Here is a 21,295-nt window from a genome sequence, read left to right as displayed (position 1 = left end):
GCCGTTTCAAAGATCTCCACTGAGGAGGGAGGTGTGTAGAAGCGGTCCGAATCAGGAGATTCCTCTCCACTCCCACTCTCCAGCTCTATAGACATTTCCGACTCAGGAGAAAAGGGCCGGGCAAGTTCCTGCTTGTTGTTGTAATAGTCGTAAACTGTGCTGAAGGTAACCTCCTCCACTTCTAGTGAAGTGACAGTCTCTCGCTGCTCCTTCTGAACTGTGCCTCTGAGATCTGGAGTTTCCTGCATCCCAGTTGACCTTAAATACTTAGCCAGGGACAAGTCAGGCTCTAGTTCTGAGGCTTGAACAGCACTGGGCTCTGGACCTGGAGAAATACCCTCCCACAGTCCTTCTCCATCCAGGTTATTTTTAGAGGCTTCCTCAGTGGGAGTCATCTTCTTGCCCCAAGACTCCTTCGTCTGGTCCTTCTGTGCCACAGGATCATCCATTATTAAACCAAGTAAGAGTTGCCCAAAAGAAAAGCCCTTGGTTGTGTTTGATTCCTGGTGGGTGTCCCTGAGCATCTCCACAGGGGAATCTGTGCTTTCTATCTCACAGGTGGAGCTGCTCATTCCTGTCTCAAAGACCTTTTCTATCCCAGAATCTTCCTTCTCCTCCTCAGCCTGATGCCCAGCCTGGGGTTTCTTTTCATGTGCAGCTTTTTTCAAGTCAATGATAAAGCTGTCATTCTGGGAGTCTGTGGTCTCCAGTTGTTCCCCACTCTCCCACACATGTGTCTCCTGCACTTCTCTCTGGAAGTCTGCTGTGGACTCCGTCAGAAAACTATGTAGTTGTGCCTCAGGTGAATCCTCCCCACAGACATTCACCTCGTTAATTTCTTTAGCAGAAAATCCCTCTTCAGCAGATATCATGATACTGCCATTAGGGATTTCCAAATCAGCTGTTCTAATTTCTCTTGACTGTTCCTCTTCCTGGCCACCAGCTTCTTCTTGCTGTATCCTGTAGCTCTGACGCAGCTCTTCACTCAGGGACATCTCTTCCACAAGCACATCATGTTTGTGCAAAAGGGAGACGAGCCCAGTCACTCCTACCTCCACACTTTCCAGAGCTGTGGGGGTTTGTGCCTGTTCTGTGTCCACAGTCTCTGCAGCTGGGAATGTCTCCACAAACTTCTTCAGGTCAAATGTAATATTGGTCTCATCAGTCACAGATAGCAACAGCTGCTCTTTGATATGCCCTTCTTCTAGGTGAACCTCAACTTCCTCAGTAAAATCCTGACCTGAGTTTTCTGTGCTGGGAGGAGTGAGGATTAGATCCAAAGAAGAGCTGCCTGCATCAGACTCCATTTCTTGCAACATTTGTCCATCATTATGTGTTTTGCAGTGTGTGGCATCCCCAGCATCAATAATTTCTTTTTCACAAAGATGATCATCAACTTGGATGTCCTGTTCAATATCAACATCAACTGATCTCTCTGGATCCTTAACCTTTTCCTCCTGCTGCTCTTCTGTGCAAAAGTCATAAAAGCCAAACTGCTCCTTTATGGGTGTGCTTGCAATATTGTCCTGCAGGTGAGGAACATCATGAGACATTGCCTCCCAGGCAGGGACATCTCTCTCCTCCATGTAAACATCACTCCCCTCTTGCATCACAGGTGAAATAGGAATGAAAAACTGTGATTCCTCACACTCCCTTGCCAGAGCAGACTGCTCAGAATCATGTGTTTGCCCTTTCATTTCCATATATGGTGACTTCAAGATGTCCCAGGACAGAATATCTGCATGTGGTACCACCTTTTCTCCTTCAGCCTCCAGCTCCTCTGAAAAGTGACCTGAGTCCTTGGCCACCAGTTCATGCTCTTCCCTGGACATGCTAGGGTGCAGCTCAATGGCATCAATTCCAAAACTGTGTTCCTCAGAGAGAGCTTTTCCACTGTGCTGCCTCATCTCAGAAATACCAACTGTATCCCTCCCACTTTCTTCTGTATAAGCCATTTCTTGCCCTACATAAACTTCCATGATACCAGGCACCATCATTTCCTCCATTGCACTTTGCCTGAAGTGAGGAGTTTTCTCACATTCCTCTTGTAGTTGCTCACCAGGAGACAGAGAAAGCCTCAGGGAACAGGGTAGGTGGGCTTCCTCCTCCTTGGAGCATGTCATCTGTTCCTCTTCATCCTTCACAAATGTGCTGAGGCCTTGGTGTTGCAGAACACGGTCCATGGCAGGCAGTTCCTCAGTGCCTTCATCCTTGCTGTACAACCTGTGTGCACTGGGCTGCACTGTCAGCTCAGAGGCAGTCTGCGCTGTTCCAGCCACGTTCTTGGCCACAAAACCATACAGACCTGCATCTGCGCTAGAGACCCCTTGGATGTGCAAGCGGTACATGCCATTCTTGCCTTCCTCAAAAGTCAGTCTCTCACTAGCGGAGAGGCTCTGGCCATTCAGGGACCAGGCCACAGCTGGTGGGGGCTGCCCAGACACAGCACACTCCAACACCACTGCTTCCCCTTCACGGCAATGAATATGTGCTGGGGTTTCTGTCACGATTTGGGGTGGCTCATTTCCCACATCAAATGAAAACTTGAACTTATGCTTTTTGGTGGGAGCAGCCCGGTCTGGAGAGGGTCGTGTGGTCTCCCTCATGCCTGTGTCTTGCTCTGGCGTTGGAGTAGGAGCAGTAATTTTGATTTCCACAGGCAGCAACAGCAAGTCTGAATCTAGAACTGGACTTGGCAGACCCTGCTCTGCTGCAAAGGCCAGGCTGACTACTTCCTCCTCCTCCTCCACCACTTTCTCCTCCTTCTTCTCTTTCTCCCCTTCTTCTTTCTCCTTCACCTTCTCCTCCTCTTTCTCCTTCTCCTTTTTCTTCACTTCCTCTTCCTCCTCCTTATTTCTGGCCTCGTAAGCTGGCACCCGCCTCCTCACATGGAGTGCAGCTGAGGTGCTGACTGTGCCCAGCGGGCTGAAGATCACACAGGTGATGGTGCCGCCATGCTGTGGGAGCAGGGATGGGAAGGTCAATGTAGAGCAGCACTCTGTCGTGTGAACAGCAGTTCCCTGGATGCGCCCCACAGGCTTGTTGTTGTTGTACCAAGTGACTGTGGGCTGTGGGCGGCCATGGAAGAGGCAGGAGAAGGTGCATCTGTTCCCCTCAACAGCTTCCTGGGGCTTGATCTCCTGGACAAAGAGGGGCGGGCAGGGCTCCAGGAGTCCTTCAGATGGCATCTGCCATCTCTCCCCTGCGGCTTTGGGCCTGTGGTACTCCTTCACTACCTGCACCGCACGGGGGTCTGAGCCATCCATCGTGGCAGCTCCCTCAGGTGGGCTGGGCTTCCCAAAAGGGCCCTCCTGGGGCATGGTCATGAGAGATTCCTGCTTCTTTTTCAGCGCTGCCTTCTTTGCCTCTCGTAGGCGCTGCAGCTTCCAACGGATCTCCTCATCCAGCAGCTCCTCAGCATCTGCCACTGTGCTGCTGTGCTTCCTACCACACGCCAACCCTGGACGGTGAGGTCCCACCAATGGCAACCTCTGGAAATGGATGGTTCGTACCATGCCCCGGGCTGGGGAGACGTCCCCAAGCAACTGCTTTGCCTCCTGCCCCTTGTCAAAGGGTGAGCCAGTGCAGCGGAGCACCACCCGCAGCCGGTCCTCCTGCCGCTGCTGCAGCAGACACTCCCAGCGCTCCTGCAAACACTTTGCTTTCCCTAAGAAACCCAAGCCCTGCTGCTCCCGCCTGCGTGCCACCAGCAGCGAGGCAGTGGACTCAGCTGAGCCTTCACTGTTAATGGCAAATACCCTGTAACTACCAGCATCATACTCCCGCACATCCTGCACCTCCAGGCTGGCATGGTGTGTGTGCTCCTCACTTTCAGTGCGGATCACCTTGCGGCAGTCCTGGTGGACTGGCCGGTTGTTGTGAAACCAGGCCATGTGGGGTGCTGGGCATGCCACCAGCTTGCACTGGAAGAGTGCAGGGTCCCCCTCCAAAACAGACCTACACTTGAGGCTCTGTGTGAAGGTGGGTTTACGGTTCTGGGTGCAAGCCAGCACCGCTGCTGTCTCAGAATCTTCGAGGTTCACCTTGCCGTGCTGCTCTGCAAGAGAAAGAGACTGGGTTACTACATGCCACACTCTGTCTGCCATCTGATTGAAAAAAATGAAATAGCAATATATTGAAATAAAAAATTGGCATGCAACAGATTTCATCACACACCCAGGAAAAAAAAAAAAGTAATTCACTCACCATATTTGTTCGAATAAACGCAACGCCTTGCTCTGTTTTAAAGATTGACACGAAAATCGTTCCTTGTTTGTTCTTTCTTCAGACTGTGGAAATTTCTTCTTGAACAAGCAAAAATTAATTTCAAAATAACACGTTCTTCTGCGTGTATGTTTTTGCTGCCTGGAAAAGCTGTGTGTCTTTGGGTGGCAAAGAAGAAAATCTTACCTGACTTGCAGACAGTAGAATAAACGCCCTTTCTGACCCTTCTGTTTGTAGATTAAATGTTCAAACAATTGAAAAAAAAAATATTTTGAAAGATAGTTTTTAAAAGTAAGTAATTAGGTAACATGAAATGAGAAGGCGTTTATTCGAACTAATACAGCCACTAACTTCACAGTGTTATGCACAGGGAAAAAAGCAAGCAACATGAACCATGTATGCTATCTGCAAGCCAGGGTAAGAGATGTATACTGATGAATTAATGTATGTAAAACAATGCAAGGTATCAATGGGAATGTGTAGCTTTTACATATCCTAAACAACAAATGCTTTCTAGTATACTTCATCCATCCAACCGACAGTGTCCATTGAACCAATTAATGTTAGATTGCTAACTTGTTTGAAAAGAATATGATTAAGATTTGCATAACTTCCTTCTGAAGTAAACTATTCCATGCATTCAAAAGGAAATGGAACAAATAAAAGCTCTGTGAACAGCTGCAAAGCACGAAGTAAAAGTAAAAGTTAAGAAAAAGGCTGCAAAATTATAAATTTCAAGTTTTAAACGTATTTTAAAACTTAAATAACCTTATAATGCAGGTAACCCTTTGCATATCAAAACAAACATGCAACATGTTCCAATATGCTTTAAAGTGTGTCTTTCTTTCTCCATCAGACACTACATGTAAGCAGATAAAAGCTTTTCACAATGTTACTAATTACTGGTACTAATTATTCAGTGTAACATCATTGGTGACTGTACCTTTTACTTCCATTTCAATCTCTTCCTCTAGTTTCTCATGAATAATTTTTTCAGGAGCTAGAATAAAAAGAAAAAGATTTTTGAGTTATAGTTGCTAAATATACCAATCAACACTTTATGTAGTAAAAACATCTAATCTGTCTTGCAACTATACAGAAATTCACACATACATACACATAAATGCATGCTAAAGAATTCAAACACTGGAAAAATTTTGAAAACAGAGTAATCAGATGCTTTCAAACTTGTTTGCAATGTACACTTTTCTGTAAGGTTTGCTTTCCTTTTTTTGCAGGGTGAGGGGAAGTTTCTAATGTAACATGCCTTTATCATGCCTTACGTCCCTGAAGAAAACATTCAACAATCCACAGACTAATGAAATGCTTCTCGTTCTTTATCACCTCCCAGGGAATGAATGTACTGGAATGCAATGATGTTATGCACGAGGAATTGATAGTTGGAAGGAACATGCAGTTGCCAACCTGTCACTCTCAGATGGGTGCTGCACTCGGCTTGTCCTGCAGGATTAACTATCCTGCACTTGTATATACCCCTGTGGTTCTGACCAACTTTCAACAATCTTAAACTGCACATTGGCCCATCATGTTTTAGGGAACACAGTGCAGACTCCTCAACTATTAGCTGATTGCACAGCCAGACCACGCAAGGTGTAGGCACACCCTTCATTATACAAAAGAGTAACACATCATCTCCTTCTTTTACAGTGGTTTCTGAAGGCAGAGTCTCAAGAAACTCTGGTGCTTCGGCATCTGTTTCTGTGATGTCTTCACAGGGCACAACATCAGGATAGCAGACTCTGTTTCTTTGCCTCTCTGTTTCATATGGTCTTTGGGATGTAGATACAAACAAGCTCGAGGTTTTCATGGAAGATTCTTGCTTAACTTCAGATGCTTTAAACTGACAAATTTTGGCTGCTTTAAAGCTTTTAGTATCTGATTCAAGGGTAATTTTTGTTACTGCTTTGGCTTGTGCTTCTTTTGCTAGGTAAGAATAAAGTTAGGAAAAGGATTAGGTCAGTTGTTTTGCAGGAATAGAAAATATCCTTATATTTAGAGGGGAAAACCCCAATAATTAGTATTGAAAGAACGTCCAGCATATTAGTGCAACAACAATACTATTAAACATGAGTAATTACACATTTAAGAGCTCTATTCCTGCTAACTAATTCTAGGTACTTGTTAAGCTATTGGAACATTCGTAGGACCAAGACTTGGTCTGTAATGCTTAATTCAAGCACATTTTTACTTTTAATTGAGATTCTCAATTTACAATGTAGCAGCAAAAGACTATGTAAAGCACTTTGAACAGCCCAGGAGTGAAGAAAGAAACTTTGATATGTAGAGCCAAATCAACAGGGTCATATGCTTCCTATTATAAATTTTATTTTTCTGCTCTTGATTCCTTAGAGCTCAGCAAAAATAGTATTGCCTGTCCAGTGTGGTGATAATACATTTTTGGGTCTTTACTATCAGTAACACTACTGATATTTTAATGCACTGTTGGCAGGAAGCAGTGAAAGAAGTCTTAGCAAAAATAAATATTTATATCTGCGGGACAGTGAAGGGTAGAAAACAATTCATTAGTTCAGTAATAAAATATTTGCACCCATTAACCTTTTCAAGTACAATGACTTATATTGCCAACCTTGGGATCGAAACCTTAGATTTACTGGAAACAAGTTGGACCCATAGAGTTTGAAATTGTCAGGTATCTAGTTCAATGTTGTTTATCTGACATTCTTATCTTCCCTAAACACCAGCTTCAGCAATTCCCAAAATGCAAAAATTCCTACCAGCGTGCTTTTCATTACATCTCACTGCATATCACTGGGTATATGAGGAATAAAAAGCCTCAGATATCTGCGGGAAGAGGCATGAAGTTACAATACCAACTTCCCAGTACTGCACATGTCACTTATGAATAGAGCTGTAAATGTGGAGGAAAAATCTCCAAAGCAGTATTACTAGAGCTTTTCCCATTAAAAACTGACAATAAAGGAAGTACGAGTGAGCTGTAAGCAGTGATAATGAAATTGCAAAGGTAAGTCATAATGTTAAAAGTCAGATAACCACCTTCAACTGTTAGTATTGCAGCAGTTGTTGTCCCTCCATAATCATTATATACAGTACAACTGTACAGTCCTTGATCTGTCAGCTGGACATTTAGGATTGTGAGCAGTAGGACACTTCCATTTTGTGATATCTTCAATCTTTCAGACACTTCTATCCTTTCACCTTCATGGGCCCAAAGAAACTCGGAGAAGAATTCATTTTCTAAGACACATACAAACTGAGCGGTGTCACCACATTTCACAGTTAAGTCTCTGAGTTGCAAGAGAATCTTTGGAGGGACATCTTTCGTTTCCTGAGCAGTGGTCATATTGATCCTGGTGCTCTGAGATGTTTGGGAAAGGATTGTTGTGTGCCTGGCTTGCATTTCTTCAACTGATGTAGCCTTCATGGTCAAACATTCGGATACACTTTCAAAAACCTGTACACCCAATTCCTGTGACGGTTGTTGAACTGATTTAAATTCTTTTTGGTAAGTTTTAATGTTCTTCTTTGTGAGAGGAGCAACATGAAGTTCTGATATAGCCTGTGACCGGACAGACTCTTTTACATCTTTCCCAGAACTTTGCCTATCTAGGGCTTGCACTGTGTAATCAAGTAACAAAAATAACAATATTAGTATCTAAAGAACTTTACTGGGCCATGCTCTGAACAAAATCATACAGCATGGAATATGGAAATAAATGATCTTCATTTGAAAATTCAGCATGCCAGATGCACTATGTTCTCAACACAGAGATTATCCATTAACATATATGAGTGACAATTGACACCTAAGCTAGTCATGCAGTTGATACACAGTTGATGGTTTTCCCTTCTTTCACTGATGTTGCACATTTTAGTATTGGAAACTTATTATGGAAATTTTAAGGAGGTATTTTCTTCCCCTTCCTGCCCTCACCACCCAAGGATAGCGCAAAATACCTGAGCTGATGCTATAAACATCACTTAATTACTTGTTTTATAAATCTGAATGACTTCAGTAAAGTGATTCTATTCTTGACCTATATCAAGATACACATTTGCAAATTTCTGAATGTTACAGCTTAAACAGAAGAAATGAGTGTGGCTGGGTTAAGAGTGTAGGTACTGATAATGTTAGCTCGTAAAGAAAAGGTGTGAAACAAGGAAAGAACATTAGTACAGTGTAGAAGTGTGGTATACAACAAACTGAATCCCTTTGAAGTAAAAATGGGGCTTTACCTTCTGCAGTCACTGTAAGTGTAGCTGTACAAGTTGTTTCTCCAGCACTATTTCTTGCCTTGCAAAAGTATTGGCCAGCATGCTCTAAGAAAGCATCTACTATAATCAGTATAGCTGTGCCTGTAGACTCATCAAAGTGGAAAACTAAGTCTTTTGCTGGTAACATGAGCTGTTGATTATGAAACCACTGGATTTTTGGCTTGGGCATGCCAGAGACTCTAGCTTGAAATCTGACTGATTCCCCGCTGCATACACTGCAGCTTGAAATAGGCTGGATAAAGATTGGCCTTTGGTCAATAGACTCTTCCTTAAGTGAAACAGATGAAGAAACATGCCCATGGGACTCTGATGTAACTTCTTCAACTTTTTTAATTCCTGAAAAGAAGCATGCCAACTTTTAATTTCTTACCCTACACTACAATAAATTTTCTCTCTCATTCAAGATTTCTTTCCAACTTTCAACTTAACAGTATGATTATTCTAATTCATCATTTATAAAATCTGTGGCAAAAAAAAGAAAACAAAATTTTTATGTTTAATTAATATCAAGGACAATATAGAACTTAAATAGCAAATTCTCCAGACAATATTTTTGCTCTAAAACTTTGGTCCATGTTTCATCAATTCATATGAATGTAAACTATTTTGTTTCAGCTCCCCAAGTACCTGATACATACCTCTATTTAACGTTTTCCAACACTTTAAAAGTAATTAATTTTTGTACAAAAACTCTTACTAGATTCTTCTCACTGTCAAATCAAAGAATGTGAATGCAAAGAACTTCCATGACAAAGAAGGTTTCTAGCATGTTTGGTGCACAACAGATTCTAATCCCGGAGAGAATGAAAAAGTGAGCTGCATGGAACATTGAAAAATTGTAACATAAGTTTTCCTGTGCATGACCTATATTTTGGAGACATAAATGTATACTGTGGGCATTATAAATGGTAGCAATTAATTGAGTTAAAGGACAACATGACAGACGACTCACATATAATCATCAGTGCATATTAAGATTAGTATTGGAACATGACCTAAACAAGACATCATCTTTAATTGCACACTGTACCTTCTAACTTCAAGGTAGCAGTGCTTGTCACTTGGCCTACAGAATTGCTAGCCACAAAAGTATAGATTCCTTCATCCTCTGGATAAGCTTCAGCAATCTCCAGCTGGTAAGTGTCTTCAAACTGAGTCATTCTGAAAAAACGTGATGGCTTGATCTCTCTCTCTTTACTGTACCAAGAGACTTTCAGATCTGCTCAAACAATATAAAGAAGAAAAAGATGTGTAAGTATGATGTTAGGCTAGTAAGTAAACACTATATTTTATATTTATATCTGTTAGAAATATTAATTTTTTTAAGTTTAAATGTGCCTTTTATTACTTTGGTAATGTGTGAACAGTGGAAAGTGGCGTACATTTTGCTTTAAGTTTTGATTTCTGCATTGAAAATATTTATATTGTAAAAGTGATTCTGGTGCTGCTATATTCCTGAGTAAAAATAAATTTTCCTTTCTCCTCTTAATGTATAAGTTTAAAAATATTTTTCTGCTAATAAAATCAGAGAAAGCCTCAGACTATAAAATCACTAGGTCAAGATAATAAGGTTAAAGAAATTAAAAAAGGGAATATCTTTTTACTAAGGACAGTGCCTTGCCTCCTTTTAGTTCAAATATTATAAGTTTTGCACCTCATATTTCTGAAGAAAGATCCTGTCTTCGTATATTTGTAAAATTGCTACACAGAATGTTGTGTTACACCATTTATACAGATTTTTGTAGACTTGGGAGAGGGCTGAATTACTTTAACCTTGCCTCTCCACCTGGCACTATACCATCACATGAATCAAATGTTTTCACACAAATATTGTCCTATTACCATCATCAGAAGAAAGAGACAGTGTTTTCAATAGCCAGCTGCATGGTGTGTACCGTTAACTGTATTTGCAACCATGTATTACCTAACCTAATATAAAAGTTTTTACAACGCCAGTGAGGTGTATGCAAATCCATTTGGATACAGTATTCAATCACAGAAATATCCAAGAAGAAAAATTTCTCCATCAAAGGGGTTATCAGGCATTGGAAAAGGCTGCCCAGGGAAGTGGTTGGGTCACCATCCCAGGAGGTATTTGAAAGTCATGTAGATGTGGCACTTAGGGACATGGCTTTATGGTGGATGAGGCAGTGCTAGGTTTATGGTTGGATATGATGATCTTAAAGGGTTTTTTCCAACCTAAAAAATTCTATGATTCCGTGGTTATATGATAGGATCCTTATGCCCTGAGCTGTAAATGCAGCTTCCACATTCACATAAATGCAGTTTTGTAGAAAAGATTATATTAGTGTGCTTTGCAAAGGGCAGACCAGTCTCTTCAACATACCTTTTCTGTGTTTTAGCACCATTTCTAGAGCAGCATCAGATTTCTTGTAAAGCTTGTTAAAAAAAGTTTGGAGTTTGATTTCAAGTAATATATATGTATATTACCAATTTTATGTGGCTTTTTAAACAGCTATCTCTCAGGATTATTTTTGAATTTGGACTTGTATTTATCTTTAAATAATGGTAAATTCTTTAGAATTGGAACTGGATCTTATTTTGCAGTGTACCATATGAATATTTTATTAGTAGTCATACTTAAGGCCATATATTGAAGTGAAGAAAAGTAGTTTTATTTGGTTTTATGTTAATTTGGAAAGAACTGTTTTAATTTTAGAATGATATTGTATGTAACTAAAACTAGCAAACATCTACACTTAAAATCTACACTGAAAAACACAATAAGCTAACACATTTCTATGACAGTAAAAAGGATGTAATTGCAGTTTATTGTCTGCAGAGTGATATACTTATGCATATTGGGATAAAGGCTGAGGCAAAGTTTCAATCTGCTGGTTTAGTTAATTGACATGACAGTCTATGTTATCAGAAACTTCATGTGTATTTAACATGACAATGCTTTTCCGCCATGATACTCTGTGTTTTGAAACTGTTTTACTCACTGTTTTCCAACAACAGTTAGTATTTGAAACGCCGAGAAGTTTCCAAACACCAATTTTTTTTAAACAGACCTTCTTTTTAGAAATACTTAATGTTTATGACAGTTTATAACTTCCATGCCTGATGCCATCTATGACATATGACTTGCTTAGCCGATAGTTGTCAGTGAGTAACACTACTGTGTGCATATGTCAAATATCCATACTTCTAGGAAAAGACTGATCCCAGAATATATACTGTTGCATTTTTTCTGAGTTCAAGATGAAAAATTTTGAGATTAAAAGATCTACAGGATTTCGTCAAACCCACCTGTCCCTGTAACTCTGCACTGAAAACGAGCAGACTGTCCCTCGGATGTAACGGCATCACGTAGTGGTATGATGACAGCAGGTGGATACACTGGCACTTCCAGCTCAGGAGAAACAACTTCTGGGACTAAAGGGTAGGAAAAAGAAGTAATTTTTAAAGATGAAGAAGGTTACACACATGTTGACAATCTCATTTCACAGTCATTGTTATGAGCATGGGAAACTCACTTTCAACTGAAAGTGAAGCTGAAGTTGTAGCAACTCCGTAATCATTTTTTGCTTCACAGGTGTACACTGCTGCGTCTTCAGGGAAAGTTTCAATTAGCAATAGAGTATATTCTTGTGCATCATGAAGAAATTTGCACTTGAAACCTGGAGAAAGCTGTTGATCATCTTTGTACCATGAAATTTTGGGCTGGGGTTTGCCTGATATCATAGCACAGAAGCGGGCTGGTTTGCCAGACTCCACAGTGGTTGGCTCTAGTTCCTGAATAATCTGGGGTGGCTCTGGAGCTGCGAATTGGCAGAAGAAAAGAGAAGGGAGAAGAGAGAGAGAGAGAGAGAGAGAGAGAGAGATCGATCTCATTATTGATATTATCAAGGCTTCAAAAATATTAGCAAGGAATTAACTTTTGTGTGTGTTGTTTTTTTTTTTTTTTAATCCTGTTTTTCTCAATATTATGAGTACATGAAAATCAGCTCTTTTCCTTGATTCAGGGGAATGACCTAGCAGCAAGTACCTTAGTGTAATTAGCTGTGTTGGTGTAAGTATTTTCTGTTTAAATGTGTCCAAGAATTGTTAGGTTGATCCCTCTAGCAAGGTGTATTTCTCCATACAAACAAATCAGTTTTGTTCATAGTTGAGAATTTCCTGGTCTAAATAAGTGCAGTGGGGGAAAGAACAGGTATAGAATTTTCATGAGCTAGCCAGCTGTTTCAGTAGAGAAAGAAATATCCATGTGCATGAGGATTTTGGTAGTGTTCCAGACAAGATTCTGTTTGGATTTTTGTTTATTTGTTTGTTTATTTTTAGAAGTAGAATTCCAGAAAAGCTATATAGAAATCAGAAAACCACAACATAATAAATACAGTCAAAGCATTTTTTGTGGGGACACATACCATTCACATAGAGAACAACAGAACTCCTATTCCGTCCTGCAACAAAAGTATATTCTCCAGCATCAGAGTAAGTGGTTTCAAAGATGGTCATTCGGTGAACTCTTCTTTCCACCACATAGCTGTATCTTTCCTCATACTGGAAGTTGATCTCAATACCATCCTTGTACCACTGTGGTTCAATGTCATCTTCATTGACTTCAAATTCAATTTCAGCTCTTTGTCTTTGAATGACCTTTGAGAAAGTAGGATAAATATTAGAAATAACATTTGTTTTTACAGACAGTCCCACATTCCTTTTTCCTATAAGAAAGCCCTTACATCATGAATACAGACTTTTGTGTTAGGACTTTTGCTGGTTAGGTATTTTTGCTCTTTCTTTGCATTATTTTTTGAGTGTCAAAGTTATGAAATATTTATTCTTCTGTATAGGACCTACCTGAATATCTTTACGGACGCTTCTGATACGAATATCACGACCTTCAACTATCAAATTGGCACTGGATGTGTTTCCACCTGCTACTACAGTGTACTGACCAGCATCAGACATTCTTGTGGAAGGGATGATGAGACGATGGACATATTTCTCTCTCTGAATTTTCATCCTAAAGACATCAGAAAAGAAAATGAACAAGATATTTCCTGGCGGAAAATACACAACAAAAGTCAATATGGTGTAGAAGCAATCATTCACCTGTCACCAATCTGGAGTTCTTGTCCATCCTTCATCCACTGGACCTGAATGTCAGGTTCTGAAATTTCACATTCAAAAATAGCCCTTTTCTTCTCCACAACTTTGATGTCTTTAATATGCTTCCTAAATTCAATGTGACGAGCTAGGGCAGCAAAAAAAGTAGAATGAGTACCATGATGCTATTTAAGCCACTAGAAATCACAAAATATACAAATCAAGTAGGCAAATACCTTCCACATATAAAGTGGCTGATGAAGCTGCTTTTCCAGCAACAAAAGTGTATTCTGCAGCATCACCAAAATGCACATTCCTTATGGAAAGGGAGTGTGTGAGCTTCTTTGTTCGTATCTGGCATTTATCGGTCGATTTTATTTCTACCCCATTCTTTAGCCATTTATATGAGATACCTTCATAGTTAACAGTAACTTCGAATGTTATTGTATCTTTCTCTTCAGCATTGATATCTCTGAGCATGGAGGTAATTAAGATGGCTAAAAGAAAAGAAATAGACATGGTTTGGGTTTGTTTATTTGTTGTTCTGTTTGCTTTATTTTAAACACGTTAACTGGATCCAAGATGTTTAAAATAGTTTAAGACAGATTCTAATTTTTGTAAAATAATCAGTCTCTATGTCCAGAATCAATACTACAATTAAATATCCCAAAACATCTGAATGACATAGAAATCCAAATTCTGTCTTCTACGGTGACTTGGCATTTAGGCATGTTGGCCTAAACAGAAAATCCAGGATCTGACTTTCAAGTTCCCAGCTTCTAGGTCTCTTTTAAAAATATAATTGAGGTTGTTTAGGTTTATTTTATCATTTCTCTACAACAGTGCTGGTTTTGTCTGAATTGCATTAAGTGCATGTATTACACAAACTCTATTTTTGGTAACTCTAAAATATTCTGGTTAATTTAATTTTTACATACGTTTTACGGTCAGAGTTGCACTGACTCTATCATTTCCACAGACAAATGTGTATTCTGCAGAATCTTCACTGCTTGTGTTCATGATATTGAGCTGATGGAGTTTACCCTGGACCACTATTTTGAACTTTTCACTCATTTCAATCTCCACACCATTTTTCAACCAGACAGCAGGCACATTAAAATGAGAAACTTCACATTGAAATGAGGCAGTTTTGGTCTCAGGGATCTCAATATTTTTCATAGTCTTTGTGATGTGAATGGCTATGAGGTGGAAAAAAGACAAAAGAAAAGAAAGGAATTTTTTTAAGTCAATATGTGTAGAAGACTGGAAAAAATCCAAGGATAACAGGCTATGAAGTGTTACTTCAAGTTGTTCAATATGAGTTGGTGTAGCAATTCATAGAATTCGTTTCTTACAAACTAACAATACTTACTTTCGACAAACAGTTTTGCTTTACACTCTATTTGCCCAACAAGAGCTGTGTATTCCCCAGCATCAGCAGGAGTTATGTTGTGCAGCATAAGCTTGTGAACTTTTCTTTGAGAGATCATCTTGTATTTCTCACTTTGTTTAAGCTCAACATTTTTGTGGAACCATCGAACTGGTACAGTGTCATGGGATACACTCAGTTCAAAGGAAACAACAGCATTCTCCAAAGCAGTCACATCCTTTGGCTTTTTGATGATCTTGACAGCTTGAGGAAAAAAGTTAGCAAGATTCAGCAGCGTGTTTGACTTGAATTTCAAACAACAGAGTAAAACAAATATTCAAACCAAATTGACTTACTTTCCACATGAAGTCTGGCATTCGCTCCTATCTTTCCAAGCTTAAAACTATAAACAGACTCATCAGTGACAACACAGTGTTTGATTTTCAGTGTGTGAACTGTTCCTTTTACTGAAATTTCGTATTTGTCATTTGATTCAAGTTCAACACCATTTTTAATCCACAGAGCTCCTTTCACATCAGGATGGGTTAGTTCTACACTGAAAACTGCCTCTTGTGTTTCCGTCACAGTCAAGTTCTTTAGTGTCTTCTTTATCTTAACAGCTAAGAAAAAAAAAAAAGTTGACAAAACAGACAAAAATTTAAATTGATGGAATTGTTGTACTTAATTTTAAAATCTAGTATGTATATATTGATTTATACAGTTTCCACAAAAGTTGTGTGGGATGCAAAAAGGAATATTTGCCTGTAACATCCATGAGAAACAGGTTATTTGATATGTTCACTACACAACCAGAAAAGAGGAAATTTCTACCTGCTAGCCAGTACCTTGATTAAAATGTGGCTTTATTAAAATACCATGCTAAAATCCAAATAGCAAGACCTCAAAATACAGAAAGTTTGCTACCTCAGAAAGTGCACCATAATATAAAAATATTTTTAAAAATAACAAAAAATATATTAATTTCTTAGAGCCTGATCTAAGACAGTAAATGATGCTAGACGGACTCTTGAAGACATCAGTTATCTATAAAAAATACTGACCTTCAACCTTCAGTTTGGCAGATGTCTTTGAGCTTGCTATTTCATAGCTATATTCACCCATATCATCCAGTTTCGTAACAGGGATATTGAGCTTTCTCTTTACACCATCAGATTCAGCACGGTACTGATCTGTCATAGGTAATGGTCTACCATTTTTTAGCCACTGGCCATCTGATTCAGGATTTGCCACCTCACATTCAAAAATAGCTGGCTGGGACTCAGCCACAGTCAGGTCAGTGAGAGGCTTTGAAATGGCACCACCTGTTGGGAAGCAAAAACACATTTTTTTGGTGGTGTTCAACTTTCCTGCATACAGAAATGCAACCACTTGAAAAGGTGATGCTGGAATTCTTTGTTCTAATTTACAGCATGCCTATAGACATTCTAAGCTCTGTGAAAAATCAAGAATAGAATGTGAACTGAACCTCACAAAATTATGTTTCTTATTCTATCCTAGCTAGTCTCATTTTTTATCATCAGCACAGGTATACTGAATATTCAAGACAAAATTTTTTTACATTAATTACATCAAAAGCATACTACAGCGTTCCATACTATGGCTCTGATTTAGCAAAATGTATAAGAACCTACTTAAAAGCTTTATTGAATTCAAATTATTCCAGTCACAAAAGATAAGGGGAAGAGCAAGGAGAACATAGAAAAATTAAAGACAAAAAAATACAGAATAACTCAATTGTTACAATTACAAAATTCATTGAGCATTTTTAAAAATCACAGTGAAATAAAAATCTTTGATTTTAACTCTACTAACCTGCTACTGTAAGCTTTCCAGATGTTTTCTTCTCTCCAGCATAAAATACATATTGACCTTCATCATCTTTCATCATCTTCACCACTGTCAATTTATATATTTTTCCATGTGCTTCAATTTTATATTTAGGACCAGCCTTAATCTCTTGGCCTTTGAAATGCCAAATTACATCAATCCCTGAATGGGAGAGCTCAACCTCAAAAGATACATTCTGTGTTTCAGTGCAGGTGATGTCATGAAGACCTCTAATAATCTGAATTTCTATAAAAATAATAAATGAAAAATGTATTAGTTGCTTTCACAGTTTTGTATTTAAAGAAATAATTTCACAAAGAACTGTGCATCTTACTTTCAACTGTAACATTGCAACTTGTTTCAACTTTGCCAACCATTAGCTTATAATGTCCTTCATCAGATGCATGGGTTCTGGTAAGCACTAGCCTCTGTTTAGTGCCTTTACATACAGCTTGGACACGTTCATCAGGCTTTATCTGATGATCATTTAGGTACCACTTGGAGGAAGACACATCCGGTGCTGAAACTTTGCATTCAAGGATAACTTTGGTTCCTTCAACTACATGAACATCTTTTAGAGGCACCACTATTTCCACACCTGTCAGGTTACAAAAATATTCATCATGAGAAAAACTATGCCGTTTAGAAGTAATCCTAAAGGATCAAAAGATCAAACACACCTTCAAAATCATGATAACAACTTACTGTACACTGTGATCTGTCCAGTGGTTGACAGTCCAAGACCCGGAACACTAAAAGAGTAATTTCCACTATCTTCCTTTGTTGCATCTTCTATCAGCAACATGTGAGACTGTTTATCCAACACAATGTGAATACGATCACTTGATTGAATTTCATGACCATCTTTCATCCAGACACCTTCCACATTTTCTAGGGAGACTTTAACTTCAAGTTGTACAATATCTCCCTCACAGACTTTTTGATCAGTAAGTCCTTGAAGAATAGCCATGGGACGAGCTGTGGAATGAAATGAAGTTAATGAATCCTCATAACAGATATGCAGAACATTGAATATTAAGGCAGTACGGTACATAGTGATATAGCTATGAAATATGATATATTTTAAAAATCTATAATATATAGACTTCCAGAGAAGTATGGCCAGCAGGTCGAGGGAGGTGATTCTGCCCCTCTACTCTGCTCTGGTGAGACCCCACCTGGAGTGCTGCGTCCAGCTGTGGAGCCCTCAATATCAGAAGGATATTGACCACTTGGAGCGAGTCCAGAGGAGGGCCACAAAGATGATCAGAGGGCTGGAGCACCTCTCCTATGACGAAAGGCTGCGAGAACTGGGCTTGTTCAGCCTGGAGAAGAGGAGGCTCCGAGGAGACCTCATTGCAGCTTTCCAGTATCTGAAGGGGGCCTACAAGGGTACTGGGAGAGGACTTTTTACAAGAGCCTGTAGTGATAGGACAACGGGTAATGGGTATAAATTGAAATCAGGGAGGTTTAGATTAGATATCAGGAAGAAATTCTTCACAGAGAGGGTGGTGAGGCACTGGAACAGGTTGCCCAGAGATGTTGTGGATGCCCCATCCCCGGCTGTCTTCAAGGCCAGGCTGGATGGGGCTCTGAGCAACCTGGTCTAGTGCCAGGTGTCCCTGCCCATGGCAGGGGGGTTGGAACTAGCTGATCTTTAAGGTCCCCTTCCAACCCTAACCATTCTATGATTCTATGATATAGACAATATAAATGTTAGAAATGCTTACGCTTCATCTTCAGTTTGCAGCGAGTCCTTTTACCATCAACAACAAAGCTGTACTCTCCTTGATCATCTTTATTAACATCCTTAATAGTGAGGATTTGGCGACCTCGGCGGGATGTAATCACATATTTATGATTGGAAGTGAGTTCAACATTGCCGTGATACCATTTCCCCTCCACGTCTTCTGGGGAAACCTCACATTCAAGTTCACCTGAGAAGGATTCTGGTACTTCAACATCCTCAAGTTCTTTAATAAATTCAACCACAGCACCTACAGGCAAACATAATTACATTCATGAATAAGCTTGATAAGATAGCCCTGATGAAAACATTTCTTATCAAATGAGCCTAAAGAAATTAATATGTATACAGTGTAATCATTTTACAAAAACATCTCTAAGCTTTCATACTGGATTCTGAGAATATGAAAGCAGCTTGAACATTTCTTAGTGCGTTAGACATCAGTTTAAATTGTTTTATTTCTACCTGAAGCTGAGTTTACTTTAATAGTCCTGCATGGTACTGAGCTGTGTGCTTCTTACCTTCAACAGTAAGCTTTGCAGTAGTTTTTATGGATTCGTCTTCTACCAGTGCACAGCTGTAGTCATCAGCATCAGACATTTCAATTGCTAGTACAGAAAGAAAATGAGCCTTTCTGTCTGAGTGCATCCTGTATTTGTCTCCAGAATGAATCTCAATTCCATCCTTAAACCATTTCACTTTGACAAAGGGTTCTGATGTCTCACATTCAAATGTTGCCATGGAATCTCTCTCTTTAGCAACAATATCTTGTAACTTCTGGGTGAAGCTGATTAACTGCTTGGCTGCAAAAGAATATGCAATGAATCAACAGTGCACTGGCCATATAGACAACATACTATGACAAGCAGTAGGATAAAAGTAGGAGAATTTAAGTTACCTTGTACTAGCAGGAAAGCATGGCTGGAAGTTTCACCAGCTATATTGACTGCTTTCACCATGATGCTGGCAGAATCATCAGAAGTCACATCTCTGATGACTAATTCGCAAACGTTATCTTCAGGCCAGTACCAATACACACGATCAGACCTTTCAATCTGCACACCATTTTTGAACCACTGGCACTCAGGGTCTGGTTTTCCCACCACTCTCACACGGAAGTGTGCATCTGTTCCCTGGGCTACAGTCTGACTTTGAATTCGTTCAAATATCTTGGGAGCCTCCATACTTGGACTAAGCTCAACCTTCTCTGGTTTGAATGTTGGAATGGTGATTTTGCCTTCAGGAGGAAGTGCTTTCTTCTCTTCCTCTGGGATCTCTTTGGTCCAGTGAAGAAGTTCTTCTTTTGTCTTTTTTAACATTTCTTCATATGATTCATCTTTTTTGCGAGACTTAAGTTCTACAGCAGTGATGGCTTCATAATAACCCTCTTCTGTCCTACGCTTGAATTTACTACGTAGCTCTTCAGATTCCTCTGAAAGCTTCTCATGAGTAATTCTTTCAGCCCTTTTGAGTTTCACTATTTCTTTGGTTGTTGCCTCTGCAGGTTTGTCTACCTTCTGTACCTCAAACAGAAGTTTTCCAGGCTCTGTCACTACAGGCTCATGTTTGGGTTCAGGAGCACGACGAAGAACAGATCTGAAGTCTTCCCTCTGCTGGATCTCAAGTCTCACTTTATGTTCAATAAAGCCTTCTGGATTCTCTGCAGTGACTTTCACCTCTCCTGTGTCATACGATTTGCAGTCCACAATATCCAGGTAGTAGATTCCATCATAACGGAGTCTAAACCTTTTGCTCTTACGGATGAGTTGTCCATTGAGGTACCAGTTGACCTTGGGCAAAGGGTAACCAGTCACACGGCAGCGGAATCGTGCTGTTTCTCCTTCCAGAACTCTTGCAGGTTCAGGAACCAAAACAATTTCTGGTTTTTGCTTTTCCTTTTGGTCCACTGCAACAGCAGGAAGAGCACCCTCATGGGCCATTCTTTCTAACTCTTCTATTCGCTGCAGTCCCCTTCTGCCTTCTGGCAACTGGGATTCTTCTACAAGGCTTTTCTCATCCTTCACAATCAGAGTAGCAGATGTATGGTCTGTACCATATTTGTTAGTGGCCCTGCAAGTGATCACTCCGCTGTCTCTGGAATAGGCTACGCCATAGTCCAGGCTACAGTACCCAAACTCATTGATCATGCGGAGCCTGTTAGCTGCTTCCAAGGGTTTGCCATCATGCAACCACTCCACCACCATCGTTGGGTCACCAATTGGTGTAAGCCTGCACTCAAAGTGTGCTGGTCCAAATTGCTTGAGCCTTAAAGATGTGAGCTTCTTCTTAAAAAATGGTTTCTGTTGCTTTTCTTTGTCATAGAGATCTCCTTCCTCCCATTGCTCTTGACCATAACGCAAATGAAGAGGCTCTAACTCTGGTGCTGCAATCTCCTTGGCTTTGTAAGTTCCTTTTGGAATTATTAATCTCCTTTCTGGTTCAGGTTCTGCATGTTCAATTTCAACATTTACTTTGCACCGAGTAGTGTCCCTCCCAGCTTTATTGATAGCAGTAGCAGTATACCATGCAGCATCTTGCCTGGCAGTAGATTCAATTTTCAGGGCAGCTGCCCCTTTAGTTCCTTCAATCCTGAAATATTAAAACAGTTTTTTAAAAACTTTTTTCCTCTTCTTTGTTACTCATTTTTACCCTTCTCCAAAATTAGGTCAAAGCCTCCAAAGGAAAATCCCTGGAAAAATTAGACCTGTTGTTTATGTTTATTCATGTTTATGAGTGCAGAGCCTAAGAATTGAACA

At 40.0% G+C, this 21,295-nt stretch overlaps 1 protein-coding gene across 1 annotated transcript in view; it reads right to left on the bottom strand.

Annotated features, from left to right (window-relative positions):
• LOC104514891 (titin-like) overlaps nt 1-21,295 on the bottom strand; it is a gene marked incomplete at its 3' end in the record, with an annotated part of 84,317 nt that overhangs the window by 38,114 nt on the left and 24,908 nt on the right. Inside the window, exons 27-44 of the mRNA XM_010158695.1 lie at nt 19,438-21,128; nt 19,061-19,342; nt 18,523-18,789; nt 17,498-17,770; nt 17,127-17,390; nt 16,778-17,038; nt 16,006-16,266; nt 15,301-15,564; nt 14,948-15,208; nt 14,514-14,774; nt 13,812-14,072; nt 13,582-13,723; nt 13,327-13,492; nt 12,891-13,122; nt 12,000-12,284; nt 11,773-11,898; nt 9,530-9,718; nt 5,168-5,224 (exon numbers count right to left, since the gene is read on the bottom strand). Of these exons, the coding sequence (XP_010156997.1) occupies nt 5,168-5,224; nt 9,530-9,718; nt 11,773-11,898; nt 12,000-12,284; nt 12,891-13,122; nt 13,327-13,492; nt 13,582-13,723; nt 13,812-14,072; nt 14,514-14,774; nt 14,948-15,208; nt 15,301-15,564; nt 16,006-16,266; nt 16,778-17,038; nt 17,127-17,390; nt 17,498-17,770; nt 18,523-18,789; nt 19,061-19,342; nt 19,438-21,128 (5,543 nt within the window). The remainder of the gene's footprint in view (nt 1-5,167; nt 5,225-9,529; nt 9,719-11,772; nt 11,899-11,999; nt 12,285-12,890; nt 13,123-13,326; nt 13,493-13,581; nt 13,724-13,811; nt 14,073-14,513; nt 14,775-14,947; nt 15,209-15,300; nt 15,565-16,005; nt 16,267-16,777; nt 17,039-17,126; nt 17,391-17,497; nt 17,771-18,522; nt 18,790-19,060; nt 19,343-19,437; nt 21,129-21,295) is intronic.

The sequence above is a fragment of the Eurypyga helias genome, unplaced genomic scaffold (assembly GCF_000690775.1).
Source record: "Eurypyga helias isolate BGI_N326 unplaced genomic scaffold, ASM69077v1 scaffold2169, whole genome shotgun sequence".
NCBI classification, from domain to species: domain Eukaryota; kingdom Metazoa; phylum Chordata; class Aves; order Eurypygiformes; family Eurypygidae; genus Eurypyga; species Eurypyga helias.
The sequence above is the reverse complement of the archived record's forward strand: the minus strand, read 5'-3'. Positions and strand labels throughout refer to the sequence as shown.